This window comes from Maniola hyperantus, chromosome 2, assembly GCF_902806685.2.
Source record: "Maniola hyperantus chromosome 2, iAphHyp1.2, whole genome shotgun sequence".
NCBI lineage: Eukaryota > Metazoa > Arthropoda > Insecta > Lepidoptera > Nymphalidae > Maniola > Maniola hyperantus.
Genome location: NC_048537.1, coordinates 10,360,995 through 10,381,190, shown reverse-complemented (window position 1 = coordinate 10,381,190; position 20,196 = coordinate 10,360,995). Strand labels below are relative to the sequence as shown.

The 20,196-nt window shown below is 36.1% G+C and overlaps 2 protein-coding genes across 3 annotated transcripts in view; one reads left to right on the top strand and one right to left on the bottom strand.

Annotated features, from left to right (window-relative positions):
- The window catches only part of DIP-beta (Dpr-interacting protein beta), a 106,771-nt gene that overhangs the window by 66,344 nt on the left and 20,231 nt on the right, over positions 1-20,196 (top strand). For both annotated transcript variants that reach the window (XM_069506224.1, XM_069506218.1), the window contains exon 6: positions 8,023-8,151. In XM_069506224.1, the coding sequence (XP_069362325.1) occupies positions 8,023-8,151 (129 nt within the window). The remainder of the gene's footprint in view (positions 1-8,022; positions 8,152-20,196) is intronic.
- Positions 1,580-4,460, bottom strand: LOC138403929 (uncharacterized). The gene is made up of 2 exons (XM_069506253.1): positions 4,058-4,460; positions 1,580-3,012 (listed from the first exon to the last, which is right to left on the bottom strand). The coding sequence occupies exons 1-2, from the start codon at positions 4,330-4,332 to the stop codon at positions 2,106-2,108; spliced, it is 1,182 nt and encodes a 393-aa protein (XP_069362354.1). The 5' UTR covers positions 4,333-4,460; the 3' UTR covers positions 1,580-2,105.

Here is a 20,196-nt window from a genome sequence, read left to right as displayed (position 1 = left end):
CATAAATCTGAACAGGAAACAATACAGGCTATCCATTACAGGCCACAGTTCCAGAATATTCCAATGAGGGAAGTTCGAGGGGTGTCCGACACGACAAATATAGTTTTTCAAAGCAGCCAAGCGGCACTTTCAAATTTGTTACGCCCAAGTTGCTGGGAAGTATGGCATAAATCACTTACAACTTCGAGTAGATTTAAAATACATTATTTGGGCTTCAAAGTTATGATACATGGCCCACTTGCTTGTAAACTAATAAAGGCTTACACAAGTTTTTATGAGTTTAAAACAACCAGAACGTTAAAGAGCTACCTTTTGTACCTACTTAGCTAATGTAATTAAAAGTTTAGTAGGTGTTGTTATATTCATTATAGTGTTATTTATAACACTTGTTTCATTAATGTTCAACAGATTTGTGAATTTATTTTCATCACTATCAATTAATTATCATTATTAAAGAACTTTATGCCTACCTACCCATCCGATTTTATTTTCTTTGAATTTACACCCAATAACTATCTATTACAAAATCTCAATCCATACGAATATGTTTCAGAAATAACAAATTCACTCTATCGATAAATAAATCGACTTACTAAACTTACCATTCAGTAAATCAACACATTTATGTGTAAACACTAAACTTGTTTACTGATAGAGAAGGAGTGTTTAAACTGAAGGATATAATTTATATTACAGACACGTGAGTAAAATATACAAGTATAATAATTATATACAGTCGGTTAAATTATGCCCCTTCATTTAAATACACAAACGTAAGAGTAGATAATAATTGTAATGACAATACCGAAGTCATTGTGGTGGTGGTATAACAATGGTGTATTATACAAAATTTGTCCCTTATTGTTTCACATAAAACATGTTCTCCTGACAACGGCGTGTTGCTTGCCTATTTGTTTCATGCTCTACAAATTATGTAGATAAGCGAATGAATGGATGAAACTTAGTCTGAGACTGATGAAAATTAACTCCTCCATCCTTCTATTAGACGCTTTTCATCTAGGTACCGCTCAAAGTTTGAAACAGATATTATGAATGCTCTACTCTATCTAGAGTTGCATCATTTGACTTCACTAGGTATCGAATCTTATATTTTAATCGAACAATTCTTTTATTATACGTTTACGTATTATAATATAACTTCGTTTCCTCGGAAACGGTACAATCTTGGCGCACTTGATTTGGATATTTTTTTATAGAGAGACCTTTTTCCTTTCTAAGTCTACGAAATTCAGGAATACTAAACATGGTTTTTCAGAAACTAATGTTACTATTAATTGGTATTTAGATAGTTTTACTTTCCAAAATCTAGAAAAGTGTTACCCCAGTACCCACGGGATTTAAAAGATCACTATGTATCCACCTTTGCACCCTAAAGCACAATAATTTTATTGTAATTCTTCTTGTTTTAATACAATGTATAATTTTTATGATTTCTATTTTGTTGCAATACTTTTAAGCTGTTAATAATTATGCAATCATACCTATCTTTCCCATATCTTTATTTCTGTAAAACAGTCTTTGAATTTTAAATTCATGACTTTCAAAAATCCTAAGGCCGGGTTCCCACTACGCCGGACCGGCAGATCTGCCGCGCCGGTAAATCTGCCGGAAGAGCTAGTGGCTGTACAATTTATATGAAGCTATTCACATTATCCCGGGTCCGGCATTTTTGCCGAGCCCGGCATTTCTACCGAACGTTTTGTCACTACGAATTGCCGGTAGAACGACCGGGCCCGGAGTAATGTGAACGAGTTTGTGCCGGTATCTGTCCCCCGCTCGCCCTGCTCGTGCTCCCCTCGCCCCGCCCGTGTTCCACTCACGTCATTCGGCTCGCATGTTCTGGTAAAAGTAGACGTTTAGCATGGATATTCAAGCAGAAACTTTAATTACGCTTGTCCAAGAGAGACCTGTTCTGTGGGATAAGACCGAAGACGTTTATAAAGACAAAAACTTAAAGTTAGCAGCATGGCGTGAAGTATGTTTAATACTGAAACCAAACTTCGATGAACTGGATGAAAAAGAAAGAAAACAGTACGGTGAGTTTTTAATGTTTTATTGATAGAATGTAAATGCATTGATAAATTTTATTTTATAGCTGCTGCCTGCCACGGGACGGAACCAATATCTGAAACAAAATAATTAGTAAATGATGTCCGTATAGCGTTGGCATTAGGGCCACCTCGACTCGACACATTTCGATTCATGAGTGTAGTTTCTTGTTCTTGTCTATGTTCTATATTTTGGTAACTTTCAAAATTTATACCATCTTTTTCTCTTACAAAATTATGTAAGACTGCACAAGCTTTAATTACTTGAATTGCTGTGTCTACGTTGAGATCTATAGCTCGATGGATTATTCGCCACTTATTTGCCAGAATACCAAAAGCGCACTCAACATACCTTCTTGCTCGACTTAGTCTATAGTTAAAAATCTTTTTATCAGTATTCAAATGTGTACCTCCATATGGACGTAGGAGATTAGGTGTTAAAGCAAAGCCTTCATCGCCAACAAGTATAAACGGTAATTCTTCGTGCAAGTTTTCATGAAGCGGTCTAGGCTTTGGTACATTTAAAGTACCATCATTGATCTTTTGCCAAAATGTACTATCCTTTAATATACTGGAATCGCATTCCTTGCCAAATGAGCCCACACTAATAAAAATAAATCGGTACTCTGAATCGACAACTGCCATTAATACAAAAGAATAATACTCCTTGTAATTAAAGAACATAGAACCACTCTTGGCTGGTTTCAAAATTCTGATATGTTTGCCATCTACTGCTCCAAGACAGTGAGGAAAGTTGGCTTTTCTTTCGAATCCTGAAGCGATGTCCTCCCATTCTCTCTCAGTATCAGGCAGCTTAAGGAAATCTGTCTTTAGGTTTTCCCAAATGACGTGGGTCATTTCTTTTATTAGTTTACTTATTGTCGAAACGCCTACTCTGTATGAGTAATGTATTTCTTTGAATGAACATCCTGAAGCTAAATATCTGAAAAAAAAAGTATTTTTTGTTAATACATTATTACTTTATACGTCACCAAGAAACAAATTGTATTGTTTTATGATATTTTTTTATTGATTTCAGGAAAACAGGTTTCAACTAAATGGAATAATATACGAGATTCGTGGCTTAAGACAGTAAAGAAACAAAAAGATGAGTCTAAATCTGGATCTTCGACCAAAAAGACACGAAATTATTTATATCACGAGCAATTAATGTTTTTGAAAAAAGTCTCCGAACCTCGACCACCACATGAGTCAGTTTCAAAAAAAGCAAGAACCGAGACTGAAGTAGGCATGGAATCAGATTTTCGTTCACCTTTAATTAAAGATAAAAAAAAATTGATAATAAAGAGGTAAATGACAGGATGGTAAAGTTTTTGGAGTCCAGAATAAACCCAGAAAAGGAAAACCATCATCTATCTTTCTTCAAAGGCATTATACCAATCTTGAACACTTTAACTATCGAAGAGACTTTAGAATTTCAAGCTAGCGTCATGACAATGTTGCAAAAAATTAAAAGTAGGAATTATGAGAGACCAAATTACGGACATTGGCGTGATTCATATAATCAGATAACCGGACCAGATCAGTATTCTGGATACTACACACATAATAGCGTCAATCAACAGCCAATACCTACGCAAGATCAACACTACCCTGGATACTCTACGCAATATAATAGTAGCAATCAACAGGCAACAACATCTATACCATCAACTTCATCTCAGACATCGAATCCGATTCCAGCTTCGCCATCAGCATCTAGTAATCGTTCCATACATTCCCAAGACTCAGATTACTTAGATTTTGAAGGGATTTAAGTTTGACTACAAATAAATACTTAAATAATTGTTTGCATTTTTAATTCATAATGATTATCAAATACATACACCCTCACACACACACACATTATATATATTCACATTCATGAAACAAACATACATAGCAAACATTCATTCATTCATACAGTCTTAAGTAGGTACCTACGTCAAAACTATTATTACGCAATCTAGTGCATAAAATAATCTTACCTTAGACATATGGCTAATCTTTGTTCTGGGCAAATACATTCTCTGAAACTTGTATCTCGTACTCTTATGTCTAGTCGTCCCAGTAAATCGTCAAAAGTGGTTGCTGTCATTCGAAAATAATTGAAGAACTTTGATTCGTCTCTTCTAAGTTCACCCATTAATGTTTCAAATGTTCCAAGTGAAAATCTTTCCCGTAAAATAGGGTGTACCCAATGTTTTCTTTTATTTTGCCTTCTATTAAGATACCACCACAACACAACAATTTCGTCGTCCATTGTGCGCGCAGGTCCAAATTCAACTGAGGACTGTCTGAATTTCTTCCGGGATCCGATGTAATGTGAACACTCTGTCCGGTGTCCGGTTTTCGGCAGATCTGCCGGTCCGGCGTAGTGGGAACCCGGCCTAAAGGTATTTCTTTTTGTTAGAATAGAATATTTTTAATTCAAATATAAACTTTTACAAGATGTTTTTGAATCGTCAGAATAATTGACTACTGGATTGGAATATTTGAAATTAGATGTTTAAATAAATAAGTGCACACAAACACTTTCTACACAGATATAGTAATTTAAATTAAGTTAAATAAACTCATTAATCGTTATCTGTTTTCTCCGTTTAATTCGATTGCTTTTATAAGATGGCAACCTAGAAATAATAATTAGTGACTGAGCACAGCATAATTCAAACTTGTAATTAAAATTTAACTTCGAAGAACGGATCAATGGGTAAATGTTGCTTTTTCATTTTGCTCCCGGCTACTTTTAATGTTTTATCCAACCGACGACGTAGAGTTAGCAATTTTCAGACCGGGTATAAATACTTAAATTGAGCTAAACCACAGAATATAAGGGTTGGGGTTTGTCATCAATGAGCTGAACATTGCACGAAATAATTTTAACAGTGACGTTACTAAGTAGGTATAGTACGCGACAACCCGACAGGTTGAGATGGCAATTGGGTTACGCCCCGCACACCCGCACAGCCCCCACGCTAACCCGGTGTGGATGAGCGCGAGTGACGTGTGGGAGGCGAGACGACGCCCCGCACATAACATCGATTGCCTTTTCGACCTATCGCGGACTATAGTTGCCCTTTGTACTCAGTTTGCAATATGCGAATCTCGAACCATTTTTCTTTTGTATGCAATAAAAAGATCATCTTATTAAATAAATTATAAAAAAATGGTCAAGTGCGTGTCAAAACACTTATCATCACGTGATCATTATTTCTTAAAAGGTACCTATTTTTTTTCTACAACTCTCTAAAAATTCTCATAATGACTACAAAGTGAATAATGTATGGCTATGAGGTACACTAATAATTTATTTTTCGAAGTCACGGTTTTCATGTTCAGGAAGTAGGTACTCTGCAAAAATATTTTCAAAACGTAAAATAGGCCGCTACAGACCAGCAATTATAGGTTTCTATAAATGGACAATCATTTGTACAAACATTTTAGGTACAGCTCTTATACTTAGTATGTTTTTGAAATGGCAGTGACACAGACAGATGGGCAGAAGGACTGGAACGGAATCCTAAAAAGTGCTATTAGCAATACAAATACGGTTGAAGATCCCTGAGCATTTATTGATTGTTCCGCCTCGGCTTTCGTCCTGTAGAGTTTTAGAAAATCCTTCCTTCGTATGGTATAATAGGTAGATACATGTTATTTTGTTTATAGAGATAATCTATATGCAAAACCACAAATTTTTAAGATCCAGCTGTTTGAGCTGTAAGATATATTGAAATTATGTCAGTCAGTTTTTTCTTTTACAGTATAAGTATTCTTGAAACGCTAAAATACAAAAATTTAGGTCATTCAGGACGTGGAGAAAATTCAGTTTTTATTATGTAGAAATAATTTAAAGCAGAAAAAGCTTTCCAATATTCTGTAGTCTGCGTACTCTGTAGAGACACCCCGAGTCCGAGGGGTTTGAACGTCACTTGACTTATGACACATCGACAGGCCAAGTTTATTCAATGGCCCGACTCGAAGACAGCGCAGAAACTCCGTGGAATCGCGGAATTTTATAATTACTTTAAAATATCTCAAAAGATTCAAAACGTGATGTCTTTAAGGGAATAGTTACCTGCTACCGAGAGCGAAGCGTTTTAATTAAAATAGCAATGAACGTTTACTGCAAAGCTATAATTATTAAATAATGTCTTGGAAAAAGTAAAACTATATTTCCCGTACGCCAGTGGAATTTGTATTGCGTTTCAATAATCATATTTTATCTTTGCATTAGATACTTATGAAGTTTTGCACATAATTTCGGTATATCGGATTTCGTTCAATGTTCGGCAGTTATTCAACGTTTCTGATACAAGCCGCTAGGGTTTGGAACCCCCTTCCGGTGTTCGTGTTCCGGCCATGTACCTATAAGGCAAGGGCGCGGCGGTGGCAAGACACGCTTCAAGGCAAGATCTAGACGTCTAGACCTCATCACTGCTTTCCTTAAGGCATGATTGCAGTCAAGCGCAAGCCTATCGTATTATTAAAAAAAACCGGCCAAGTGCGAGTCAGGATCGCGCACGAGGGTTCCGTACTACAGTCGTATTTTTTTCGACATTTTGCACGATAATTTGAAAACTATGATGTATAAGAATAAATAAAAATCTATTTTAGTATGCACAGGTAAAGCCTTTTCTTATAATACCCCATTTGACATAGTTATCTTACTTCAAAAATTGAAAATACTAATTATTAGTTCATGATCACAACTTAATTTTTTTTGTGTGTTGTAACCACAAGTTCACAGTTTACAGATTTTTCCCCGAATGTCTGCTATAAGACCTACCTACCTGCCAAATTTCATGATTCTAGGTCAACGGGAAGTACCCTGACAGACAGACAACAAAGTGATCCTATAAGGGTTCCGTTTTTCCTTTTGAGGTATAGAACCCTAAAAACGTGTATTGAATTAAGCAGTGATTTTACTTTTACTAATCATTCAATCGAAAGCCGCTAATCAATATGCTTCTATTTCACAGCGTTTGCATAAATTAGAGAACCGATTTGTCATTAACCTTATAATTCGTGTAGATTCATATCAATGCTACTCTATTGATGTGTTAGTCTCGCATTGTTTGCTAACGAAGCGTGGCACGCCGGTCGACCGAGAGCTCTACACTTTAAACCATCACCCTTCAGCTCCTTCGAAAAATATTGCCCCTCCTTTTTATCCTCTTGTTTGAATAATGGCTGTAAACGTACTTCGGTGCCATTTGAGCAAGGTGTCAGGAAAACAGTTTGAGTTCCAACCACTAACCGCACTTGTTTATCAAACCCTGTCTACTTTCGAGTTTCTAAGTATTTTCCAAGACTTCTTGGTGAAATGTAATGTAAGCACTACACACGATGGCGTGCAAATATTTATTTTGAGTCGGGGAATTTGAAAAGCTATTATAATATGGAATTATTGGGTCTGTTTAAATGGTTTAAAGACTTTGTTGGTAGAGCTATCTACCTAATGAAGTAATCTCTTATGATCCAGCTTTTTCGTATCAATATTGTGGCTAATTATGTTGTACACAATCTCGAAACTAAATTGAGAAGTCTAGGTACATCTAGTGCTGTCCTTTTCCACAGGAAGCATAATGAAAAGGAACACCGAGAAGTCTAGGTACATCTAGTGCTGTCCTGTGTCTAGTGATTTCCACAGGAAGCATTATCAAAGACTGTTATTTAATTTAGTTTAGAGATTGTGTAAATGTGTACAACAGAATTAGCCACAATGAGACATTATACAGTGCGCTGCAGAACATATTGTACCTACATCGATCTTTAGAAGAGATAGCGGGTTTGTAGAGTGTTGTCTCTGTCGTTGAGATCGACAAAACGTCACATAGATAGGTATGAGTGATAGAGCCAACTGATAGAGTGTACTTAGAGATATGAGACAATTAATAGAGTCTATCATAAACTTCCCCTCAGTTATTAATGTATAATTTTTTGCCAACAGTGACGTCACTAGAAGGTGAGATTGTAAATCTCACAAAAGTGACCCGATCAGAGATGGGAGCGTATCTGTGCATCGCAGCCAACGGTGTGCCGCCTTCCGTCAGCAAAAGAATAATGCTTCAAGTACATTGTAAGTACATGATATTTAATTATATTATCCTGTATGGGTAGTGTCATAAAAGTCTCATTCCAGTTGTCGTGGAAAAATATTAAAAAAAACAAAAAAACAACCGGAAAAAGGGATAACCCATTGCACCGTCCACGGGCAGGGTACGTACCGTTGCTCAATCATTAATTTTGTGTCACAGCAAAGCACGGCCGGGGTAAAATGAAACCACCCTTAAACAGTAACAGTATTAAGCCGACTTGGATTTCGGCACAGCTGTTGCAAGCAGTTAGCATAGGTAGCATAAAATAGAACAGAATAGAATATATGTTTATTAAAGTAAACTTTAGAATCGTCAAATAATTTAATTTACCACTTGTTTGGAATGCCGTTTCTATCGTGAAGAATCAGCAAGAAACTCGGTCACCTAATAATAGCTTAGTTTTCTAACTTATAAAATATGAGACTGATAGATATATTTTTATTATAGTGTGAACTTTAACTTGGACTTCAAGCTATTAGCGAGTAGATAGCTTTCGCTACTTTCGGCAAAGTTTCGTAAGCGCTAGGCGAAATGTTGCGCGTGCATTTTGGCTCTTAATAATGCAAAATCGTTGCATACTATGCACCTCATTAGAGGTGGTACGCTGGGTACCTGTTATCTATTAACATTGTTGCATTTTAAGACAGTAAACCATCGCTTAAGTTCTTTCAAACTAGTGCAGGTTCAATAGCTACTTATAATTAAAAAAAAACCGGCCAAGTGCGAGTCAGGCTCGTGCAACGAGGGTTCCGTACTACAGTCGTATTTTTTCGACATTTTGCACGATAATTCAAAAATTATGATGCATAAAAATAATTAAAAATCTGATTTAGAATGTACAGTTGTATGTACTTGTACTTGATATAGTTATCTTACTTCAAAATTGAAAATACTAATTATTAGTTCATGACCACAATTTAAATTTTTTTTGTGTGATGTAACCACAAATTCACGGTATTCAGATTTATCGTCGAATGTCAGCTGTAAGACCTGCCTACCTGCCAAATCTCATGATTCTAGGTCAACGGGAAGTACTCTGCAGGTTTCTTGACAGACCGACAGACAGACAACAAAGTGATCCTATTAGGGTTCCGTTTTTCCTTTTAAGGTACGGAACCCTAAAAATCTACTTATTTCATTTAATCCTATTTTGTACCTACGTTAGATTAATTTCTCCAAGGCTACCTAGACCATAGTAAATTTTTATACTTACCAATAATTTTGTAATTTTGCTAATGTGCTTATACGATGTAAAATTTTATATTTTACTGTAATGTAGTTTGAACTGAGCTAGCGTTCTGCAAATATTAACGGCTACACTCACGTGATTAGTCGGAGTTTACCCGACTAGTTTTGATCCCGTCCGGAAAAAGAACCCCGAACGGGTTCGAAATTAGTCGGGCACACTTCAAATAATCACGTTAGTCTAGCAATTAGATATTTATCGTAATGGATATCACTCACGATAGTTACAAACGCTAAAATATTATTCATATTAATATTTCATAATAGGTATTATAAAATCTCTAAACTCTGCCCGTCACATCGCATAGGATGTTCGTGTTAAACTATTTCAATGCCTATTTCATTCATCATAATAATTCATACAAAGACTACTAGGCCTAAAACTAATTTAAATCCAGGTCCTGTTAACTCAAAGTAACTTTTACTTACTGGCAGAAGAACTTTGATTTAAATATTGCTTTTCATTCGTCACGTTGAACGTTAAGCTCGGTCTGAGAGCCCGTAGGAAATTTTGGTAAGGTATTTGATAAAAGCAGGAAGTTGTTATTGGAGCACATAATGCAGAAATCATTGCCTAAACATGAAAAACTAGACTTATCAGTAAATCCGTAGTGAATTCATATTTTCTAATTTTAATTGAGACTTTCACACATGATTGTCCAGCAATCAAAAAAATTGGAAACTTATAAAATAAATAAATAAGTCATTTACTGAGCAAAATATAGATAAGCTTAGTTACATTTGCATTAAAATGTATTTATTATTATCTTATTCTAAAAGTAGACCTATACAGAGAAAAACAACTAGACTAATGAGGACGAGCGAAGCGAGTATTATAAATGCGAAAGTGCTATAGGTATGTTGCCATTTTACCACTCATCCATTAAACCAATCTTGACGTTACGACACAGAAATAGCTTGCATTTCGAAGACGGTACAGGCTAGGTACTTTTTATCCGGGAAAATTAAAGAATTTCGATGGTATTTTTGGAAAATCTAAATCCTCACAAACAAAACTTACGTACACATAGCAGCCTAGCTGGAACACATTGGTAACCGAGATTCAGAACAATATTACAAACTTACAGATTTCAAGCATCTTCTCGTAATTTCACACGGGCTCTTGAAACAACTTTCACGATTCGCCTTGGAAGATGAAGCGGATCGGATCATTACGAATTCAGGACATGAATCAATTCATCCAGCGATAAAATCTACTCACCTGCGTGTAGTACCAATGAGCAAAAACGTCGCGAACTCACTTATCAGGAGATCTCGAAGGCTAATTTATAACCAAGTTATTCAATGCTCGGTTGCTCGAGAACTCGGGGTCCGACGGCTAAAGTATGTAGGGTTACCATATTTATCCTTTATTCGTAACGTGTTAGATTTTAAAAGTAACAAAAATTTGTTTCCTATCTATAAAAATTAGTAGTGGAAAATCTTACTTAAAAAATACATAAAAACAAAAGGTACAAATAGAGTGAAGTAAATAAAATATAATTTTAATATTTGTATAATAGTACCTACTACGCCTTGTTAGCTCGAAAATAATCGAAATAGGGTCCATCCGGAAGAAAGCATGAAACTTGGCATGCATATGTAGCTTTTACATCTCTATATATAAAAATGAATCGCTAAATGTGTTACTGATCGCAAATCTCGAGAACAGCTGAACCGATTTCGCTAATTCTTTTTTTATAACATTCCTTGAAGTACGAGGATGGTTCTTACGGAGAGAAAATTTTAAAAAATTGCCAAGTTCCCACGGGATTTTTAAAAACTTGATTCCACGCGGACGAAGTCGCGGGCATCAGCTAGTAATATTATAAAAACTATGCTTCAATGTAGAAGTAGGAACGCGTCGATTTTTCTCCCCTTTCCCGTCTTTTTTGTGTCCACACTCCACAGTCGTGGTTTTTTTTAAATTTCTAACGAAAACTGAGTTTTTTTCGCCTTTTACCTATTAACTCATTTAAAGTGAGACTTATCCTAAATAGAGCTACAACTATGGAATCTTTAACACGTAAGCAATTGGAAGATTTTCGTGTTATCACGTATCATCTTCAACGCGTGACTTGCATCTCAATCAGGTCTGAGCCGTTTGTAGTCGCCGTGTTTAGTGCCCTGTTGACTATCAGTTTGTCGAGAGCTTTTGGTAGTTATACCAAATGTTATTGAAATTCTCTCTCTATCTCTACATTAGAGCACCTCAATAACGTAACGGTAATAGGGCGGCCTGAATTGCGTACTGAACTGAATGATTTTGAACCTCACTTATTATACTGATAAGTAATTACGCTTTCTTAGTTAAAGTGGGAGAGGAGAAGGGAATATTGGTCTTATTTGTATATAATTTTTATGGCCAATATTCCCTAATATTGGCCTTAAAAGTAATATAAAAAGTCCTCATCTACGCCCATCCCAAACCGCGCTCGTCAGCACTGGGTTAGCGCGGAGGTTGTGTGCGTGTGCGGGGCGTTCCCTCCCCGATTGCCATTTCAACCTGTCGCGTACTACAGGTATCTACCTCAATTTTTCTCTATGTAAAATAGGTACCTAAAATTTTGTATATTCACTAATCAGTGATGTCAGACCCAGATAGCCTAAAAGCCTGACCTAAAACTAGAAAGACCTCAATATAGTATGCCACAAAGGCAAAGAAATTTAATTATGAGAAACACTATTTTATTTTATGTATAAAGCGATACAAACGTTAGGGACCTCTCGCAATTATATAAACAAAGATTTTCATTACAATCCGAACAAATGATGAATAAATTCTTTTCAGGCTGCACTAAAATAAATTAATCTTTTATCTGTACATCGATTCTCATTCAGCGGTCGTTGGTGAAATCTGAATAATGCACTGGAGCACCCATTTCCATTTACGCGGTAACTGGAATCAAATGTTAAATTTCATCATTACAAGAAGCTATGTATGTAGGAACATTACGTATACGTAAAATCTTTATTTTAAGGTTATCTTTTCAAGTAACTTTTTTAACAATAATAATAATTTACTAACTACTTTTTATCTTGGAAAAACAAAAGGTTCCCACGGGATTTTGGAAAACCTAAATCCACGCGTACGAAGTCGTGGGCATCATCTAGTAATTTTATTTATAAATGTTTGAAAGTTACACAGTTTGTTTGCCCGTTAGTTACCTTTTCAACCGGTAACGGATTTTTAACGCTGTTAATTTCAATTTTTGAATATCAATTTGATCCCAATAAAGAGTAGGGTATTATAATGTTTAAAAATAATACACTAGTACCTATAATACACTTTAAGGTCTTTGTTCTTCAGACTTTCACCTATTGTGGGATCCCACAAATATTAGAATCCCGGGGGAGTAAGAATCCTCACTCCCACAAATACCAGAATTGAAATTTTATTGTGAAATGCATTCCAGGTTTATGTCTAAACGCATTTTGATGTATCTTCAAAAAAAAGCATTTTGGTCGTGATGAAATTTAAACCATAATATTATAAAAACAAAATACACCCAAAATGTTTTATCGAGACCATCCAGCGAGACGATCCATCAATGTTTAGAAAACTCATTTTTAAATTAATTTTTACAAAGCTTTCAATCATAGGTATAGTACGTGGCAGATCGAGATGGCAATCGAGGTGGAGACGCCCCGTCTCATACCCCGATTGCCATCGCGACTTGTCGCGTGCTATAGGTAGGTACCTCTCATACTCAATTGGTATTAAGTATATCAATTCATGTTACAATAGTATTTCTGAGCTACTTTTTTCTTTCCAATTGTGTTAGGAATTAAAGGTTTCTAAGATGTAAGCTAGATGTCCACTGAACTGCAAGGCATTTGTATTTTGTAGGAACTTCGATACGCCACGGTCTTGCGCTACCTGAATCCAGCGGCTCCCCGCGACTCGTTTGGTGTTCTGGGTCTGTTTTCCTTGTGGAGGTTTTCTAACGCTGTACTTTCCGGTGCGAGTCATTCTAGTAGCCACCCTAGCACCTTAGAACCCCTACGTTTATCGGTTTTTCGAACAATGTGCCCTGCCCGTTACTTTTTCAACTTTGCAAACCGTTTATCTGTGTTGGTTTTCTGGTTCTCCTGCGGATCTCCTCATTTCTTATTTGATTACTTAGAAAAACTCCAAGCATAGCACTCTCCATGGCTCGCTGAATGACTCTGAGCTTTCTTATGAGGCCCATGATAGTTAGCAACCTGCTAGGTGATTCGCTAACTCAGTGTCTAACGCATAGCACTCTCCATGGCTCGCTGAATGACTCTGAGCTTTCTTATGAGTTAGCGACCTGCTAGGTGATTCGCTAACTCAGTGTTTAACACAAAATGATAGCCACCGAGGTTGGGTGGTTCTACATTGCTGCTTCACTGGGTGGTAGTAAAATATTTTTTCGTAGAATGAGCTCTGCGGCTATCGTTCAGTGTTAGACACTGAGTTAGAGAATCACCCCACAGGTCTCGTAAGCTAGTAGGTATACTAGCTTGATAAAATTTGGGGTAGGAATATTATAATGATCTAAATTCATCGTAAATTGAGATTACTTTTATAAATATTTGGACTTAGTAAATAATTTTAGAAATCCTACAGTTCCTTTCAAAGTAATTCACGATTCAGTTAAATGCTATCTAGCTATTCAGTGTTCATCCTTTAATTAACAGTTCTAAATTCATGGATTGCTGTTAGTTCAATATGTGGAAAGTTTTTCGAGGCTTTGACCACTATTCGAACGTGTTGTCCGCTAGGTATTTGCATTCAGTTATTGGGAGCACCGATGTAAACACTCGACTGATTGGACTACGCTTTATATACTTTATATTAACCTACATAATATTAAAAGGAATAAAAGAGAAAAAATTTCAGACTTTAGTTTATATGACTGTCCAAAAAAGGAGTAGGTATAAAGTTTCCAGGGTTCATGTATGTGAGTTTCTTTATTCCATATTCTAAATGCCTGAACAGATTTGGAAGTGTACCTATCGTTAAAGTACCTAACATAGTCTCATGTAAAATTGGCTGTAATTTTTTTTTAAATATTTTATATGGTGGCTCGGTTCGGTTCGGTTCGCTTTCATCATCAAGGTGTACTTAACATGGTTTAAATTTAAAACATCTTTGTTAAATAAAAACCAAACGAAAACATAACAATATGTAGGTAACATATTATGATAGATAAGTATGTAGGGACAGGTGAAATAACGTTACCAAACTAAACACAAGCAGTGGTGCACAAATTCAGTTAGTCAAACAGAAATAGTAGGTACTTGCCGCTTAGTGGTTCACAACATAAGTAGGTACCTACCTGTATAAAACAAACAGTAAAAGCGCGATGCTCTTAGTGACAACTGAGGGAAATTTACTTCATAGGAAACGCAATTTCAGGCGAACAAACAAACTACTGCCAGGAACCCTTCCACTCAGTTTAATTACTTTGCAAAGAATGCGTCGCGTTCGCTCGATGAGGAGACAAAATTAACGCCCACAAATATTTAATTTAAATTTCTTCCCCCGAAAACGAATGATAACAGCCTTATCGCGCGGACTTGCGGCCGTTTTAGGGGTGGTTTCAGACTATCGTTTTCTTGCGCGTTTTACCCTTTAATAAACCAAACGGCGTGTTCGCTAGAACAAGCGGGCAGTCGTAGCAATATCGAACGCGCGTACACGAACTTATAAGCAGGTCTACGCACGTAGAAGAAACCTACGCGTATGACAAGAGGCACACGTACAATATTACGTGCATAAAAAACAAGCTTTATACGCGAAAAAATGCTAATCTGAAAGCGCTCCAAAGTCTGGTTTACATTATTTAATTGACCTGGCCACATCTGTAATCCAATACGAATAGCTATTAGAATCACTGGTGTAGTTTAAGATAACAATATGTTTTTTGGATTAATAGTACCGTTTTTAGTTTTTAGTCTTCCACTTATTATTCAATCTCTTTCATTACATAATCATTTATATAGTAAAGTATCTAATAAAATATGAGTACCTTCTTAAATATGCGGATGTAACAGACCTAGCTTAATAAAATTGCTTTTCATGTCGCTAGAAGTTCTGCAGTTCATTTATACTAATAAATGCCTCGTAATAAGATGAGTTTCTTTTATAGTGGATTTCCTGCGACTGTAGGTAAATGAGTTTTGAGAAACGAAAACGTTATTCCCTTCCCCTGTTCTACTAGCTAATCGTAATCAATTACCTTGAGTCTTTTGGTGTATAATGACATTCTTAAGTTTCTTGGTGTAATTTGACAAGCGTTTTTGAGTAAATTAAAAACTTTTATTTAAATTTTAAATCAACTGTTTAATTTTTAATAGATTACTAGATGATGCCGATGACTTCATTTGCGTAGATAATATAGGCTGTGCAGGTTATAAGAAATTCCGTGGAAATCTTTGTAAATTAAAACTACCTGACTATTCATAAACACTTGTAAAAAGTTTACATGAATAAAAAACATTCTATTCTATTCTATTCTATTCTATTTAATTTTCCGGGATAAAACGCAGCCAATGATACTCTACAGGTCTTTAATCTTAATGCAATACTACTTCTAATGTTAATGCAATACTACTTCTTCTTTGTCCTCGCTTTATCCCGTTACGCAGGGTCGGCTTTTCATATCATGCGGCGCTATGTAGATCACGTGTTTTTGCCTTTTCATGATAAGTAAGTATAGTGAGTTGACTTCTGTTTTACGGCCGGTTGCCATCTGACGCCAAGGGTGTAACCCACTACGGGCTAGGGCGCCGCTGTTGGCCCGCTATGGGCTCACCCGCCGCCATCCCTTCTGAGCAATCCACCCTCTGCACCCAGCACGCACGCAGCCTCTACCTCTCCTCTGTCGAAGAAGCTTATTACTTCGGTACGTTTTGCGTGTATAACATTTTTCTAAGTAATTTCTTTTAACTTTCTAGGAAGTAGTAAGTTGCATACTGCATTCGTATGTATAACAATAAATTGCAGTACGGAAATGTGCTTAAAGCAACAAATCCGGTTTCGCTAAGAAGCCAGCTTGAAATCTCGATAAAATCTCAAGGTAGTGCCGACTACAAAACACCGAGAAATCCGAAAACGGCGTAGCGTGTGCGCCACTCGGTTAATCAAACTGTCACTTCAAGAATTCCGCGCGGAATCCTTCTCGAGAAAACTCCCGTAACTTTTGATTGCTGCAGAGAATTCCAATCTACTTATACGTTTGGAAATTTCTTAATCAAGTCTCGAGAGCTAGTTTTTTAACCGATTATTAAAATGTTTTACGATCACGCACCACCTATATTTTACGTTGATGGTACTGTCAGAAAGCTTCTTGCTAGTCCCAACAACAACTCTACAAAGTATTATTGCAATCGAATGAATAATATAGGAATTGATAAGAGACAAACAAAGATACACATTCATTTTTACATTAGGTATATAACTTAACAGTTAAATAATCATTATCATCATGATCATCATGACCAACCCATCGCCGGCTCATTAGGTACACTAGATAAATATTAACTGCAAATAAATACTATGTTCTTTGTAACCATCCATCAAAAAACGAATCTGCGAAACTACTTTGACATAACAATTATTATGCATAAATGGTTAAGACATTCTCGGATGGCAGGGTTCCTCTAACTTTCAGTTTCAGTCCGGTGAGGTAAGATGATGAGATGATGAATAATTGTAAGACATTAATCATTAATAGCTTACGATAATTAATTAATCTAATAAAAAGACAATGGTTAATAAGACGTTGCTAATTAAAGAATGTGGTGATTAAACATACGAAGATGATGTTAGTGTTCCTATTCGACTATGTATCACGGGGATCGGGCTTCTTATAACTTTTCAGAGTTTCAGTAGCGAAACGAGATAATTCGATGATTAGGTGATGGATTATCACGAGCCTAAGACCTCCAGAACACAACGAAAAGTTTTTAACTGTTGTCTGTTACATATTCTATACACAATCTGTTACGCTCTACCAAAATTAGGCCCCACCCCCAACATTTTGTTAATCGTTATAATTGGAGAAACTTAACACCAGTCTCTTTCATAATTACATAAAAGTCTGCTCATTATTCTGGTTTATTTAAAACGCAAAAAGCGGTTTATATAATAAGGGCACCCTTATTGGACCCCCGAGTTATTAATTAGAACAAAAATTCCCGATCGTTCAGATTTCGTTCGCTAAATTGGCCACTTGAAGTCGTGAAAGCCGTCAAAAGGATCTTAACGGCGGTCAAAGAGAATAACCGCAAATAAACTCGCGATCTACGCTCGATGGAGGAAATTCTCTTCCTATTAATTCATTACAAATAGGCTTTAGGATACGACGTTACGAATGTTTACGTGATAATTGTTATACTTAATCATCTCATTAGTGTTAAATGGTTTTACCAATTGTGACAACGACTTCCAGTAAATCAAAATGTCACTAACAGCCACACTCAGAGTCGCTTAATCGTAACTTAATGCATTCCTTATCCATGCCTTAAGTAACGATTAAGCGACTTTGAGTGTGGCAGTAAGGCAGTTATTCCACCGCTGACGTGAAAGCGACTAGCTATATCGACCATTTTTTCGCTCAAGAAACGTAAAATCGATGTACAGTCGGCGACAGGTCGAAATTGCAATCCGGGTATGAGGCGGGCGGAAGCCCCGCACACCCGCACGTCACCCACGCTCATTTAGGTATGTAGTTGTACTGACTGTGCACATTGCCGGTGCGAATAGGCTAGTTGACACTTTTTTTAAGTAGGTCTTAAATGGTTAATATTTGTCCTATTAGATCAAAAAAATTAACACTATATTTTTTTGCGCCCTAAAAACCGTAAACCTTTAATTTAAAAATATATTTTTCTTAGACAGGTGAAAACACTGTCGGCCATGTTTGGCCGATAGATTATCTGTGCTCTGACGTCATGCATTTGTAAACAACAGCATAACCTCCCAAAGTTTAATAAACATGACTTCTATACTAGTTTACTTGAAAAATATAGTAATTATCATTATTGTATCATCCGAGAATGTAAAAACGCATCGACAAAGACCACAGGAAAGTTGTGGATTAGAGTGCCCAGTGAAATAAATATACGTAACACGCGAAGACTTGCTTAAAGGGATCCTATATGACTAACGACTTGAACCCAAATTTATTTTTGCAAAGATCACTTTGTTGTAAGTCTTACTTAATAACTTATTCAATTTATAAAGAGAAAACGATAATTTTTTACGTTTACTATGAGTTTTTAGAAATATATAAAAACTAGCTTATGCTCGTGACTTCGCCCGCGTGGACTTTAAATTTCAAACCCCCATTTAACTCACTCAGGAGTGGAATTTCAAAAAATCCTTTCCTAGTGGATACCTTCTCTTTACCTACAAAGAACACACCCACCAAATTTCATGTATCTAGGACCAGCTGTTTAGATGTTAAGTCTGTGCGTTGATATATAAGTTAGTCAGTCAGGACTTTAAATTTTATATGTATGGATACTACGTTAGTCCACGCGTGACATAGGGATGACATTTTTTTGTTTACATATTGAATGACGTCACATCATGGCTGACAGCGTTTTCTGCGTTTCAAATAAAAATAAAAACTGTATTTTTTTAAATTGGATTTATATATCCATCTTGCGTTTTTAATAATTGTTATTGATATATTTCGTTGTCTTAAGCAAAATACTATAATAAATAATCATTTATTGGACGAAATTAGATATGAGTCAAGTAGCCTATTGTCTTCACTAGTTTGTAGCAGTGAGAAGAGCTTTAAAAAACTCACTCAGCGACGCTCTCTTGGTGGTTAAAACACTCGCACAGTTTACCCAACTACACACCTATTTCTCTTGTTTGCCAACTCAAGCTCAACTTGTTTATCGGTAATCGTCGACGGTCGAACAACTGCCTAATGCAGTGACTTTTATGAATTCGTGTGGGTCAAGTGAAAATAGTAGTTTTGTGATGTGCAAACTACATTCAACTTAAAGATGGTAAAGGATTTTAAAGTGGATGTTCCATAACTTAGGATTACAATCTAAATCCAATTTAAACACTCGTTTTAAATGAATGTAAAATTGATTTTTGTATGGACAAGTTCCTAATTTATTTCTAATTGATTAGAAATTACGGAGGAGGAATATGACTTGCGTATTTTACATAATATCATATTAAATAATTGATTCTAATAACATTAACATTAAGTAGGTAGGAAGGTACAGTAGTTTTTCAATAGAATGCAGAAACAAATCGCTAACGACAAGAATTTAATTTTTAAACAAGCTATTTGCCCAATGAAATCCAAATACAAGTACCTACCTAGTAGAGCAGCCAATTCTGTAATGATTTTCAAAGTAAACACAAAACAAACCTGGAATTTTACCAGCGAGTGGCGAAGCGAAGCGACTGCTAGCAAACACCGCCGAGCGAGTTTAATATTAGGTACTTACTACTAAGATAATTAAATCACTTATATTACTAGATGATGCCCACGATTTCGTCCGCGTGGGTTTAGGTTTTTAAAAGTTCCACTGAACTCTTTGATCGAGATAAAAATACTTAGCTAATGTCCGTCTCCGGGAATCAAATTACCTTTTTCTGTACCAAATACGTGAATGTCTACGACTGCATCTATGTGGATTAAGGTTTTTAAAAATCCAGCGGGAATTTTTTGATTTCCCGGAACAATAAGTAGTTAGTAGATACGTCACTATCTAGGCCTTTAACAAGGTAGGTATATCCATGCAAAAAGAATCACGTCGGCGTCGCTCCGTTG